General features: G+C 45.7%; 1 protein-coding gene across 1 annotated transcript in view; it reads right to left on the reverse strand.

Moving 5' to 3' along the window:
* ATXN7 (ataxin 7) overlaps nucleotides 1–14,767 on the reverse strand; it is a 91,102-nt gene extending 76,335 nt beyond the window's left edge. The window contains exons 1-3 of the mRNA XM_036117110.2: nucleotides 14,647–14,767; nucleotides 13,934–14,257; nucleotides 13,643–13,711 (exon numbers count right to left, since the gene is read on the reverse strand). Of these exons, the coding sequence (XP_035973003.1) occupies nucleotides 13,643–13,711; nucleotides 13,934–14,246 (382 nt within the window). The 5' untranslated portion in view covers nucleotides 14,247–14,257; nucleotides 14,647–14,767. The remainder of the gene's footprint in view (nucleotides 1–13,642; nucleotides 13,712–13,933; nucleotides 14,258–14,646) is intronic.
* Nucleotides 14,768–15,636: the final 869 nt, after the last annotated feature.

A 15,636-nucleotide genomic window follows, 5' to 3' on the forward strand; every position in this document is an offset into this window, starting at 1 on the left:
CCTTCGGCTCAGGTCATGATCCCAGGGTCCTGGGATCGAGCCCCACATCGGGCTCCCTGCTCGGCGGGAAGCCTGCTTCTCCCTCTCCCACTCCCCCTGCTTGTGTTCCCTCTCTCGCTGTGTCTCTATCAAATAAATAAATAAAATCTTTAAAAAAAAAAAAATGCCATTTACTGATATCCTATATTTAAGGAGCTGTTTTTATTTCAGAATTACTGGTGAGGAAAAAAAAGAGGATCTTCGCAAAATTTCTACACTTATACGGCAATGGATGAATACTAATGCCTACCAACTTGAGTAATCTATCTGGATGGTTTGGTTTTTTTTTTTTTTTTTTTTTTTTTAAAGATTTTATTTATTTGAGACAGAGAGAATGAGAGAGAGAGAGAGAGCACATGAGAGGGGGGAGGGTCAGAGGGAGAAGCAGGCTCCCTGCCGAGCAGGGAGCCCGATGCGGGACTCGATCCAGGGACTCCAGGATCATGACCTGAGCCGAAGGCAGTCGCTTAACCAACTGAGCCACCCAGGCGCCCCTGGATGGTTTGGTTTTTAAACTAAAAAAATTAGTTCTTTTATTTGTTACCCTGACATAACTATCTCTTTAATGAGAAGAGACTAGGATTCATGGAGAGACTGTAAACTCACACAACAGATTATTTTCAGCAACAGCCACCAGCTTTTAGGAAAACATCTACCAAACACACAAGATCTTTTAAAGAAATAGCCATTGCAGCTGCCAGTTAACAATGAAAAGCTCCTCAGACATGAGGCTAAGTAAGATAAGAGGAATAGAAAGTGTAGTACATAAAATCTACAGTAAACTCTGAGCCTGTCTCTAGTACAGTGGTTCATCAGAGGAGACAGAAAAAGGCCTAGAAACAGGAATAAAGGGAAGGAAGAAAATAAATTTCCTATTCAGAGGCCGAAAAAAGCACAGAGTTTATCTTGGGAAAGAAACCCCAATGATGTAATAGAGGGATTCAGGCACACTGTCATTTATTCCTACAAAACCAGTTATTCCAAAACCAAAACCATTTCTCTCTTCATGGCACACTGTTACTCAACCAAAAAGAGGATGCTAGAACACTGGAAGCAATGATGAACAAGGATCTATCAAACCTTATATCCAACAAGGGAATGAATGTTATTGCAGTGAACACTACCAGGTCTCCCCAACAAAAAGAGGCCAAAAAGTATTATTAGCAGGTGGTCTATACAGTTTTTTCCCCTCTAGGCAGACCAATTTTGTAAATTTAGCCAAGACCTGTGTCATGATAATTCCTTCTACCCGGCATTTATACCCCAAATCTAACAGTAAGGCCACATTTTAGTAAAAGTGACGGCTTGCTTTACATCATCACAAGATACTAATGGACAGTTTTTGATAAGGGCTACAAAGGGATAGTGACAATGGAGGACTCCTTTTAGGAAAGTGACCCCTAAGCTAAGGAAAGTGTGGGGCCAGGAGAAGCAGCAGTAGCCCAGGAAGAGGGAACAGCATATGCAAGGGTTCAGAAGTGGGAAAGAGCCCAGAGTGTGTGAAGAATTGGAAGGAGGCTAGCACCCCTGAGGCACTGTAGGCAAAGGGGAAAACGGAAGGTGAGGAGGTTGGACAGCCTGGCAGAGGCCAGACCAAGCAGGGTCTGTGGGCCACAGGAAAAGGATCTGAATTTTCACGGGGCTACAAAGCCTGATGGGCTCTGCCTCCCCAACTCACCCCAAGCCCTTAGCATGTGACTTCTACCATACTCCTACTCAACTTCCCCAGCCACCTTGGTCCCCTGCCTGTCAACACCCTAGGATCCTCTCCCACCGGGGCCTTTGGATTTGCTGTTCCTTCTGCCTGAAGCTTATCCATGACATCCAGATGGCTCACGCCTTCATATCCTGTAAGCCTTGGTTCAGAAAATTCCTCGCCCTATTGTAAATTGTACCCTTCCATACTTACCGTTCTCCAGAACGCTCATTACCACCTAACATTCATATGTTCCTTTTTTTTAAAAAGGGCAGTTCTGGAACAGTTGCTGTTTTTCTGAAAATCAGAACAGTATCTAGCACAAAGTAGACGCTCAATAAATAACAGGCTGACTGAATGAATGAACACCAACAAAAAGAAACATTTAGGGCGCCTGGGTGGCTCAGTTGGTTGGGCGTCTGCCTTTGGCTCAGGTCATGATCCCGGGGTCCTGGGATCGAGCCCTGCATCGGGGTTCCTGCTCTGCAGGGAGCCTGTTTCTCCCTCTGCCTCTCTCTCTCTCTCTCATGTGAAATAAAATCTTAAAAAAAAAAAAAAAGACACATTTAAGAGTTTTACCAGAGAGAAACAATCCACTTTAGATAAACTTTAAAATTGTATTTTAAAACCTCACTTCCTGAGTTTATCCTTACCTAGACATGCAAGATTTCACATGAAGGAGATAAGCTAATGCCCCACTGGCCTCCAACTTCTACTTCAGCCACAGCCAGTTCAATATCCAGATGGCTACCATGCTGATCTCTTGACACCCACCCTCTGGAGAGACCTTCCTCCTGCTGCAACCAGCTCCACCTCGTGCCCTCCAGTGCTCACCTCCCAGGGCTGTAGCCAGATTCCAGGCTCCTTCGCAGAGATGTCCCACCTCAGAAGCTGCTCCCACACGAGACTGGCTAACTCCTTCAAGGATTAACAATAGCTCCAACTCTCCCTTTCATCTCCAAGAAGCCTCCCTTACCTAACCCCTGCTTTCCCACCAACCCACTCTGTCCTCCACGCCAGAGTTATTAAGATTCCTGATTTTCTGGGCTTACCCTCTCACCATCCAAGGCCTCACAGGCCTTGCTAGGAAGTTTGGATTTCCTCCAAGTGCACTGGGAAGCCTCCAAAGGATACAAAACTGCCAGTTTACTTGGCTATCCAGCTTCCCCCACCCCATCTAGATACTTTGAAAAAGTGGCAGACAAAATTCTTTTTCCTATTCACTCTCAACTGATGACCTCCTAACTTCTCCCTTACTTCACAGGAAAGAACTAATTACCTTATCTTCCCCAATTCCACATTTCTACCTATAACTGAATCTACAAATCTCTCATTACAACAGAAAAAAGCCTCATTCTATCCAAAGCTGACCTGTCTACTTGGGCTCTGATCCCATCCCCTTTTCTCATCTCAAAGTATTATCCTCGTGGTGATCCATCTTCTCCCATGCAATCAATTATCCCCCATTCCTGGGTACTTCCAGTGGCAGACAAACATGCCCTAATATTACCCCAAATAAGTAAAATGAAATAAAATGGAATAAAATAATCCTTCCCTATTTCCCCTTCATCCATGCTCCCATCCTGCTACCGCCGCATTTCTCCGTTCTCTTTCAGAGCAAAACCCTTTGGCGACCTGCCCACATTTGTCCTCTCCACTTTTTCAGTGCTGGTCCTCACAGCCCACTCCAACAGGCACCCCCAATGAGGCATCAGTCTCTCTGACTCTCCTGATTAGGGTCATTAACCACCTCCACACTGCCAATCCAAAGATCAGCTCCCTGGCCTGGCTTTACTTCACATCACACAGCATCTGATGTAGGCAATCGCACCTCAATTAAAGTGTTTCTTCTCTTGAATTCTACACCACCACCCACCTGGATTCCCTTCCTGCCCATCAGAGCTTCCTCCCTCCTCCTACAGATTCCTCCTCACCCACCCACCACCTCTGCTGTTGGCCCTCTTCTACTCATCACGGATACTGGCACCTTGGAGGAAGCACCGTGCCCCAAGCTTCCACACTCTCTGTACACTGGTGACACAGATACACGGCCGCCCGCGCAGGCTGTTCCGCCGAGCCCCAGACCATACACTCTGCGGCCGACTCCAGAGCTGCGTGTGAAGGCTAAGTACATCACACACACTGGGGCCAAAACCTGAGCTCCTGACCCAGTCTCCACTTTCTCCACCATTCCTCAGCTTACTATGGTACCACTCGGCTGCTCAGTTCTTACCCTTCTCCCTCATCCACATCCAATTCTTCACTAAGTCACGTCAAATCTGCCTCCAAAGCAGACCCTTAGCAGGACATCCTGTCTGTGCGGCCACTGCCACCCCCACCTCTCACCTAGCTGCCTGGCCCACCCCCTCCCCTCAGACCACTCAGCATACAAGAGCTGGTGGTTTGCACACCTCACCATCAGGCCATTCCCCTGCTGAAGGCTCCCAGTACGCTGAGGATAAACCCAAATCCTGACTGTTGACCTTTGTGATCCAACCTTCATACGCCTCATTTTCCTCCTGTGTACTTGCTTTTTCCTTCTGCTTGGAACACCCTTTCCCCCATCCCAGAAGATCCAGTGGCCACTTCTTTCACACCATTCATATCTCAGCTCCAATGCTAAATTCTCAGAAAAGCCTTCCTTGGTCATGTTAGCTAGAACCCTCCTCCCACCCCCACATCATTAGCCTACTTTACAGCACTCCACGTCCTTGAAAAATATTTGTGTATTTACTGTGTCTCCCTTTGGCAGAGGGCAGGGGCTCTTTCTGACTTGTGTCACTCTATCCCCAACACCCATCAGAGAACCTGGCACTTAGTGGGTAACTCCATAAATATTTGCTGACCAACTGCCTGACTTGGGGGTTACAGCTGTGCCTTCTTACCTTGTCTGCAGTTGTACCCTCAGACTCTAGGCCAGCAAAAGGCACGCATAAAATGTCTATCAAACGCCTGTGGGTTAAAAGCTAAACGAACAAAGGCAAAACAGCCAGAGGATTCTCGAGGCAGGAATCATGCTGGACAAAATATCCTGAGGCCTGCCGAAAGGAAAGGTCTGGACCTTGTCAGGAAATAAAATGACCAGGCTAGCAAGTTTTGAGTCCTATCGTGAAGTGCCCAAAGCAGCTACATGGGTGTCCTTGATCAAGTATGAATCGCCCTAAATCCAAATCCTGTAACTGAAGATTTAAAATTGGCCAGAATGGGATTACAGAGAATGACAGTTTTCATGTTCCATATTTCCATTATTTTTAAAATCTTTACAATGAATAAGCATTCACTTTTATAATAATAATGATTTTTTTTTCCATGAAAACATATCTGTCTATACAATTTTCAAAGAGAACAAGGTGACTTAAATGAAGAACTGCTTCAAGCTGGATTGGAAATTTCCAAGAATTAAAAAGGCATTTTTCTAAATTCCCTCATCAGGCAAAAAACCCCTTGTGACCACCAACACACACACACACACACACACACACACACACACACACACACACACACACACACACACATAAATGGGAGCGGCTCCGTCATCCTATCCACCGCACAATTTAGTGAGGATGACTCGTTCTACTAGCTGCAATTTACCTTTCTTGCTCAGAAAAAGAGGTTTGTAAAACATTTTAAGAAGCTCCCTAAAGACAAACTTGAGGCTTCCAGAAAGAGGAGCAGTGCCACTCTGTACAAGCAGGAGCATGTAAATAACCGCACTGGGCTGCTCTCTGCAAGTCAAAAAGAGAGGGCTAAAGGAGGAAACAAGAAATGTCAAATCCCACTTCTCATTTTTACTACGGTCCGAGAAAACTCGAAACTTGGGTTCATTTCCTACTCTCTGCCCCCCTGAGCACGCTGAGGTTTCCTCTCACTGCCAACATACGGCCTACTGAAGGAAAACTGGCATCTCACTGCCTGCTGCCCCCCTGACAGTCCTGGTCCACCACTGGATTCGAGGCATGCTCAGGACACTGTGTTTTCATTACTGATAAAATTAACAGAATTAGCAATTAACATTCAGTGAACAGTTAGTCTGCTAGACACTGTACGAAGTGCTGAAACTGCATTATACCATTTGATCCTCCCAACCACTATGAGGTACTACTACTATTCCCATTTTACAGGTCAGTCAACTGAGGCTTAGCAAAGCTAGGCAGCAAGTTACTCAGCAACTATAGCTGAGATTTGAGCCAGGTCTGTTTACCTCCAGAACTGGTAAGTTGCCACTACTGCCTCTAAAGTTGTCTTTTTCAAACTTACCACATGGAACTCCTTTTCTGCATAACTTCTAATAGCAGCACACAGAAGCAGGGCTGCATGACAGACACTTGGGGAAACTGATTTAAAACACTGGTTCTCGGGGCGCCTGGGTGGCTCAGTCGGTTAAGCATCTGCTTTCGGCTCAGGTCATGATCCCAAGGTCCTGGGACTGAGCCCCGCATCGGGCTCCCTGCTCATGGGGTAGCCTGCTTCTCCCTCCCCGTCTGCTGCTCCCCCTGCTTGTACTCTTTCTCTCCCTCTGTCAAATAAATAAATAAAATCTTTAAAAATAAACAAATAAATAAAACACTGGTTCTCAAACGCCAAAATAAATAATGATCTCCTAGAAGTCCGTAAAGAAATGAGAAAAATAAGGACAATGCATTGTGCCTTTCTTAACCTTTCTTCAATTTTAAAAAACTGTTCCACATTCCAAAACAGTGGCCCTCATACTTTTATAATGGTAAGAATTATACGTGTGTCTAATTATATATATCCTAGAATGCTAGCAACCCTAGCATTGGTCTCCAATTTATTTAAGAAACTTTCTGGTTTGAAATATAAAAGCCTGGGACCATTGGTTAAAAACATTCTTTTTTTTTTTCCCTACTGCATTACAGTTCAAGATTGTGGAAAACATCAGTATAACCTGGGAGGGAAACATTTTCTGTTTTAAGACTGTGGATATAATTGATAATAACCTATGACTTTTGCTTGCCATAAGCCTACACAGAACAGAAAAAGCATTTCATGTTAGCAGGGTCTTTATTACAAAGAGGAATGAGAACACTTAATCTAGTTTTATGTTGAGTGCCTGAAATGCAAAAATCATTCTTTTCCTTCTTTTGCTCATTTATAATAATCCCTGCTGTACAAGATGAATATAAATGTAATCCTCTGCCTTTCTCTCAAAAGTACAGTAACTCCAACTGTTAAGTCTACTAACAGGCTTCTTTTTCTCCTTAGAACTTCAATCAAAAAATACTTTAATAATCAGAGGGGCACATTTATTAAAAATACTGCCATAAACTTTGAATATCAATGTGATTAAAAGCAATCTTGCCCTGAAATGCTATTTAAATAGCAGAATTTCACTTCTTTTTTCAAGGATTCTTTCTAATGGACAAATCCCAGATGATTGTGTTTGCTATCTGCTGCAACCTTAGCTTTCACTTAATCTTTTTTTTTAAAGCCAATTACTTCTAATGCAAACCGCACACACTTCCCCTCCCCCTCAAAGAAAAGATTTTATAAAAGAACTGCTAAACACAACGTATAAATTGCTGTAAGGCACAGCAAGGAAAAGGCTCCAGTATCTTTAAAATAAATTTGGGGGGGGGGGGCAGTAAGGTTCAGTTTTTCTAGCCGAGGATATGGAAAACAAAGGTCACGGAAAACAAAGGTCACAGCAACCGGCTCAAGCTCATGAAAAGCAGGTGAGCGGTCTGGAATGGGCTCAGCACAGCAGAGGGTCAAGCATGTGGGCCTCAGAGTCGGGCAGATCTGGGTTAGTCTCTTACTTGTTTTGTGATCTTACTGAGATACCTCATTTCTCTGAGCCTCAGTTTCCTCCTCTGTAAAACGGGGAAATGGTAACACCGAGATCACACGGGTGCTGTAAAAATTACATAAGGAAAAACTTGTGGTGGCACAGAATGAAAGGTCTCGCTAAACTTAAGCTGTCCACACACGTATAAGGTACATTGTGAGATACGGCACTGAGAAAGCACGATATCCTTGTAAGAAATGAGGCCACAGAACATGTAGGTCACACTCAATAATGATGCGTAAATTCCTCATGCTTCACCTCCAAAGTTAAAGTTCACAAAGAAACACAACTGTAACGGGAGTAAAGCTCGGGAATCCCATCCTACTACAGCTAATGTAAAGGATTTCCGTGAACAACAAGGCGTTGATGTTTGAGGAATTCAGCATGGATTGTGCCAGGTGTTACACTCTTCAGCAAGTATAAAATCTTAAAAATGTGAGATATAATGCACACATATAGATGCTGTGTACCCTCTCCATCAATCAAAATGCAGACTTGTTTCCTGGTGAATCTGCCTTATAATTCCCAAGACAACCTCCAACGAGGCTTCAGCTTCTCTAAGCCAAATGCAAGGGCAGAAATGCTGAAGAATTTGAGTCAGGTACCCCTTTGAAGATCCCCCATGAAAGTTCGATTCTTTCTCCATTCAGGCTTAACAGAAGCCAAGCACCATCCTCACAGTTTAAGGCTCTTGAAAGCTGAGACAATAACAGCTCTGTTGATGCTCTGTATCTAAATTGCCCTGAAACAGATCTATGTCCTAGAGAAGTGGCAGTGAATGACAAGAGTGGACAAGGATAGGATCCTTCTTACACAAAACCTTACATAGAGTCTTACGTATTCCTTCTAACCTAACATACTTCGTCAATACTGAATAAACTTTTGGTTTAAGAATAATGGATTTTAGTATTTTAAAGGATGTCCCCTTCAGAACAGAAAAGTTCGAGGAGTACCAGAAGCACATTCTGCAGAATGAGTTTCCCTTCATTAACCAAGGAACCCATGAGAACAAAAACTGGCAAACTTTTTCTGTCAATAACCAAACAATTTTGGGCCCGGCGGACTGTATGGCTTCGGGTGCACCTGCTCAGCTCTGCTGTTCCATGTATGGAGAAAGCCACCACAGACGATCAGTAAAGTAATGGCTGGGGCTGTGTTCCAATGAAACCTTACTATGGACTCTTGACATCTCAATCTCATATGTTCTTCACAGGTCGTGGAATAATCATTTTCTTTTGAGTTTTTCCTTCAATGATTCACAATGTAGAAACCATTCTTAACTAGACTGCAGGCAGGGTTTGGCCCACAGGTGGGCTATAGTTTGCATTAAAAGAGCTAAGGAGCCAGAATCAAAGGAAAGGGATCCCTGTTGTGGGAGGGTCTCTAGGCCTCCAGGGGGTCTTTCAAGTCAGTGCAGACTTTAGAGGCAGAGAGTCACATACATGAACTGTCAGCAAGGACATTGCCCACTCTCAATGCAGTCCTAACTCTCATCCACAAAGCATCAAGTGTGGGTGACCTGAAACAGAATCACCTGAGTGCTCTTTAAATGAGTATTAACAGAGTTCTGATGCAGTGAACTTGGATCTCACTGATTCCCATCTGAGGCTCAGTTTCCATCTCCACTTGAAATGTAGGCAGAATGCAGACCCTTGCACACCCATGGAAGAGGTCAGAAATGGCAGCCTGGCTTGCCTCAAAAGAATGTACAGCTCACATACAAGCTTCCATTTTGGAGGAGGCAAGGTGAAATCCATGTAAGCAGAAAAAAGAAAACCAAGAGAAATGATATGCTGTCTGGGACACGCTTCAAAATAATTCAATGTGGGGAATGGGGCAGAGATGAAACAAGATTGGGTCAGGACTCATTAGTTGTTTAAACTGTATGATGGATACAACAAGGCTCATTAAAATTTTTTCTGTACTTTTGTAGATTTCAAATTGTCCATAAAAAAAAGTTAGAGGAAGAAACAAGAGAGAAACCCTAGTGAAAAACAGAAATGTTCTTCACTTCAGGAAGAGGGTTTTATGCCTATAATGCAATTACTTTTACAGTACTTCACACAGATACCTATTTGTTTTCAGTAACTGACTATGAACATTTTTTTCCCTAGGAAAGAAAAATTTGGTATTGATATGTTGACTCCGTCTGTGTTGATTGAGGCTACCCACCTCCTAGTCGGTCTTTTATTTTCTTTTCTTTTAATCTAGCTGCCTGTAGATGCCAACTAACCTCTTTTTCATCTTGCCCTAGGCTCAATTATGTCATCGTTATTATGACAGGGAAATCACCTATCATCAAGTGTGGATATCACTCTGGGTTGCCATCCTACTCCCTTGCCTAAATATCACAGATAAGAGAGGTGGTGTCCTGTCTGCACCTTCTGGAAAGTGTAAATGGAGTGCTAAACTCAGGACAAAGCAACAGGAAGTGCTGAAAGACAGCCTCTGGCCTTCCCTGGGGCCATAAAGCCTACCTCCCACAGAGTAGGTACCTGGGGGGGTGGGGGGTCACAGTGGAAAATTTATCATTTGACCTCTTAATCCTTGAGTACTCAGTTCAATTTTTCTAAGTAGCCCAATTAATTCATTTTGGGCTGCAAATATTTACTGAGCACCAATGGTGCGGAAGCTGAATATGCCTCCATCAACAATGCTCCTGTCCTCTGGGAGCTGACATTCTAATGAAAGAGCCACCACACAATACATACTTTTCAATGGTGACAGGCTAAGTGTTTATTGGAAGGAAAAGTACAGGCTACTTTGACTGTTTTACAACAGGTGGCTTAAAAGAAGTTAGGGGTGACTTCCCAAAGAAAAGGTCGTTTTTCCAACTCTACTGTTGACTCCCACAATGACACCATTTATTTTTTAAAATCTGCCATGAAGTTAAGGAATTTAACATTTTCATTTTTTAAGGCTCTCTGTATGTTCAGGCACTAATACGGAAACCTTAATCAGTTACTTATACCAATTGATTTCATCTAAAAATAATTTTGTTAAATGTAGAATTTCACAAGTCACCTTTGGAAAAGAGGGTAATTTGTCTTCTGAGTTTAATCGTTTGAAAAAAAGTAAAAATTATTATCCATCTTTTTCCACCCGGATCAACTCTGTTATCAACTAATATTACAAATTACAGAAAACAAAAGGCAATAAAAATAGGAGGATGCAAACAAAAAATAGGCTGACCCCTGAAAGATAACTGAAATTTTATCCTAACATGTGCCTACTTGTGTCAATAGGAAGAAAAGGGATGATATATTAGCTAAACCACAAATAATCTCACTTCCATCTAAATCAATAGTTCTAACCTCTCCCACAGCATTAGCGCTTGGGCAGTCTTGCCATGAGGGAACTGGCCAAACTAAGCTACAAGAGGAAAAAGAAAAAGACAGAAATCCTGGCTTAGCACTTCTGAATTTGGGGGTCAGAGATACATGAAGGATCCTCGAGAATTCAAGAGAAGCTGTCGACACTTGCCCTAGAAAGTAGACATGCATACTTTTGCCTACCGTTGCAAGGCAACTACGACCATCCTGAAGCCCATTCGAGTCCCAGACTAAAATCCCCTGACCTAGATAAATATCGAATTCAGAAATCAAATCAAAGATTTTCAGCAGTTGGAAGGGTTGAAAGAAGTAGGATGCACAGAGTCCTTTTCCGTACGTTATCTCATTTAACATGCACTCCAACAACCTTGGGAAGCAGGTACCATCATCTCCTTTTATAAAGAGGTAAAGCTAGATTCTGAGAGGTCAAATGACAGATGCAAGGTTACGCAACCTGCTCTCACACCCAGGTTTTTAACCCGTAGGTCCACCGTCATGACCCAGATAAGAACTCAAGGAGTCTTGTCCATAGTCCTAGACCTCTTCCAACATGGGAAGTTTCTGATTTTTAGTGCTTCAACTGTATGGTCAATTTATCTACATTTTCTTCTCAATTTAACCTCCTTGCCAAGAGGAATTAGTACAGATTTAGTTCCATACACATCTTCTTGGAAGGAGATAATCCTAACCAAAGACAAAAGATAACTGTCCAATAATTTTTGATAATTTTAAAATGTATTTTCATTTCTTAAACAGTCCGACAGGAGCTGTTTGTTAGACAAAGCCCACTGCATGAGTGCTAAATGTTCTCATGCCTGAATTTTAAAACTGTCTCAGAAAATCCATCAAGTCACAAATGAATCAAGAACTGATTGAATTAAAAACTTCAGTCTCTACTCAAAACAGCCAGGCAGAATTTCAGCCATCCTGGCCCCTTCAGCATCCTCTGAATGGTTAGAGTACCTTTTAAAAAACAGCACCTTTAATAATCACTCATCATTTCATAGGTCAGAAGCATACACAACCAAATCTATGACCCCTTTTTGCCTCGAGAAGGTAGTTGAGAGGTCTTAGATCCTCATGGTAAAATCTGATGAGTACGTCCCAGCAGAAAATAATAAATATGGCAAAAACTGGGTTCAGGCCACTAAATTTGGTTGGGTCAGTCCAGACCAAGTTGCCCAGTGAAACACTAATACACTTACTCACCCTCTATTGGGGAATTACCAATAATTAGCACGCTGTTTTCAAACAGATTTAGAAACCCTTTATGGGAAATGTATCCACACCCAAAGAATAAAAACTAAGAACAAGAGTGGGTCAGGTCCTCTAATGCTCTACTCCAACTGCTTCCTATGAGAGTTGCCACCTAGTGATTTTAATTTTTTAAGCTCAGGCGGACTGCCAATTCAACACTAAAACCGGACTAACAACTGATTTTTCCTATTGCAACATCGCCAGCCAAGTCCTTTGCTTTCCCTCTCTTTCCTTCGAACTCAAACAGTGATTCTCATTTTCAAAATCAACTAATTTGCTCTATAATCTGTTCCAATTGGAAGCTCTCACAGAGCTGCCACTGGTATTACTCTTCCTGCGAGTGCCAAGAGGCCAACAAGAGGCCAGTTCAAAACACCAAAACAGCGAACATGAAAAAAAGCGAGGCTCTAAAAACAAGAAGTAAATATGGAGACAGAGTAACAATGGGCCAACTCTGGACTTTAAAACATTCAGCTCGCCAAAGTTCTACCTATTCTTGGGCTCTGGACAATTATGTCGAAGTAAACGGCTACACATGAGGAATGAAATTGCACTAGGGAATATAAACTCAGTATTTTGGACACCAAACCTAATGTAAGGCCTTGTCCTTAACTACCACTGAAAGAGCAACTTAGACTGAACCTAAAGTCGACTGGCCTCCAGAAGTCCTTTTGGATGACTGTGTCCAGGCCTGGCAAAAGCATTAGATAGCAAAGTTGACTATTCAAAGAAAAATAAAAACTTAAAAAAAAAAAAAAAAAAAAGAGTCTGACGATTTCTAGATACCTGACCTTTCATTTGGAAACATACCTTTAGCTACAAGTATTTGCCTAAGTATCAGTTTTATTAAAAACTGACAATAATTAGACACTGGTTTCACTAACTATGGACACTAAACGCTTGTTTCACCATATAAAATTCTGGACTTTTTCCTGCCCTGATCTTGGCAGCTCACACACAAAGTCTTACCAACTGCTCCTCAGTTGTGATGATCCCTATGAGGCATCCTAAACTTTGTAGCTTAAATCCCATAGAAATAAGGCTACACAGATAAAGCGTTATCTTTTCTAAAAAGTTTGAAATCAATTTTGATTGCCAGCAGAAAATTTCTGGTGGCAAGATTTCCTTTCCAAAGCCTCCTAAAGCATTCGTGGAAATGCTTTCGAAAGCTAAGAATTCCTTTCTCCACTTGTGTTTGTCGGAAGAGGGTCAGACCAGAAAGGATTTGGGTTAAACTCACTGCCGGTCCCCAAACCTTATCACTGAGCAATGCAGCTCATGCTGCACCAAGCCAGGCCTCGAAGTGAAGGGTTCCAGGACGCTCCCCATTACAGGAAGCCCCGGAAACCAGATTTTCCAAACGTTCCGCTCTCCCCCTTCTTCCTCCTCAGACAGCAGCATCTTCGCGGGGGTAAGGAATGGGTAAGGTGGGATGAAGTCCCCCACCCGGGCGAAGCGAGCAAGGAAACTTCCTCAGGGCTTGCAGAAACTCCAATGGGGGGCTGGACTCACCTTCGCGACAGAGCCCCATGACTTCGCGGTTTTTCCCAAACTCCTTGAAACTTTCATCCAATTCCGTCCCTAGGAGATACACACACACAGGAGGAGGGGAGAGGCAGATCAGTGGCCGGGAGTGTGACGCACGCTCACGCACGCACGGAGTAGGTGCGGGCACCTCCGCGTACCCCAACCGAGCGATAGCATCTCTGACCCCCGAGGGGGCGGGTCACAGGGTGGGGGGGGAAGGGTCAGAGGATGAGGGACAAGGGGGGACTTGGGGAAGAGGAGGGCGTGGACACTCACCGTCCTTCCCAGGAAGTTTGGAAGCCTCGACCCACAGATTCCACGACTGTCCCAGCATCGCTTCTGGACTGGGCAGGGGCCTGCGCTCCCCGACGGTCGCCATTGCGGCGGCGGCCGAGGTGGAGGCGGCGGCGGGGCCGCCGTCCTCCGGCCGGAGGCGCCGCGGCGGCGGCGGCGGCGGCTGCTGCTGCCGCTGGGGCTGCGGAGGCTGCTGCTGTTGCTGCTGCCGGGCGGCCGCCGCCACTGCTCCGCCCGCTGCCGCCGCCGCTCGGCGCGGCTCCCCCCTGACGTCATCCACGGCCCGCTCCGACATTCTTTCCGCTCCTACAATGTAACAAAAAAGGGGGAAAAGAGTCGCGCGGGGGCCGCTTTTAAGGAGGCGCCGGGGAGTTCCGGCGGCGTGCGCGGCCCGCAGGCCGGGTGGGGCGCGCTGACAGCGCCCCCCGGCCGCCCAGCCTTCCCAACCCGCCTCCTCCCGGGCCACCCCCCGCCCCGGGCGCAAAGTCCGCGGCGCGGGCTCGCTTTCGCTTTCGACTCCCGCGGCCCCTCGGGGGAGGGGACGAGCCGGCGGCGGCCCGCCACCGCGGCACAGGGTCCCTTGCCGGCCTTTGCCGCCGAGACCCGCACGGAGGCCGGCGCCCGGAGCTGCCTCCGTCACGGCTGCCCGCGGCGGGGAGGCCCAAAGACGCACCCCCGACCCTCGGGCTGCCCACCCTGAGGCCGCTCGCATCCCCGGGCCGGGCCCGGCGGCCCCGCTCCTTCCTTCCGTCCGCGCGTCCGTCCGAGCGGCGGCGCCCGGCCGGCTCCCTTAAGCAGAGGCACCTCCCGCCGCCTCCTCCCCCTCGCCGGTCCCTCCCTCTCAGCTCGCTCCGGCGAAGTTTGCACGTCAAGCCCCCGGAGTGGAGCCAGGGCGAAGTCGGAAACGCAGCCACCTATGGAGGAGCCGGCCGGCGGGCCCCGGGGCACCATCGAGTGTTGTCGCCGTCGGGCCCTCTCACCCGGGGGTTCGGACCGGGGCGCAGGGGCTGACGCAGGGAGCACTTCACTCTCCGCTCGCCTGCGGCCGCGTAGCTGTCAAAAGCATGAATGGCAAGCCACCGCCTAATGTGTAGGAAACCACGGGCCGGCAAGGAAATGCGGCCCAGGTGCCATCCCAGGTGTCAGCCTGAAGCCTGGTGTTTGCCCGATGCCCACCACTAGAGGTCACAGCATGCGCCCTGGGAACTTGAACTTCTCGTCTAGCAAAGAGACCATGAAATCAGTGTAAGATGGGGAGAGAGAGACGGAAGCAAATCCATGTACACGTTTTGGAGACACTACCCAAAATTTCTCTATTTCCCCTTTCACTGCCCCCAGAAGTGATTTGTTCGCCCCGAAAATTAAAACAAAACAATCTTGCCATTTTTAAAATCGTACTCATTTTTAATTCGAGTTGTTGGTCCCTCCCTCTTTATGGTTGCCTTTGCTTGGGCAGGGCAGGAACCCAGGGCTTGGAGAATATACAGCATTCCTAGATAACGTGTCTAGAAGATAGTGTTTTGTCAGATTTTGTACACTAAATTAAGCACTAGCCCACAAAATTTAGCACTCCTCCCCAACACACACACATACACACACACACACACACAGGATGTAAAGCTTTTGCTTAAGTGTTAAGTGATAGGTAAAGATAGCAGAATAAAAGGCTGCTTAATGAACTAAAG

Source organism: Halichoerus grypus, chromosome 1 (genome assembly GCF_964656455.1).
Source record: "Halichoerus grypus chromosome 1, mHalGry1.hap1.1, whole genome shotgun sequence".
NCBI classification, from domain to species: domain Eukaryota; kingdom Metazoa; phylum Chordata; class Mammalia; order Carnivora; family Phocidae; genus Halichoerus; species Halichoerus grypus.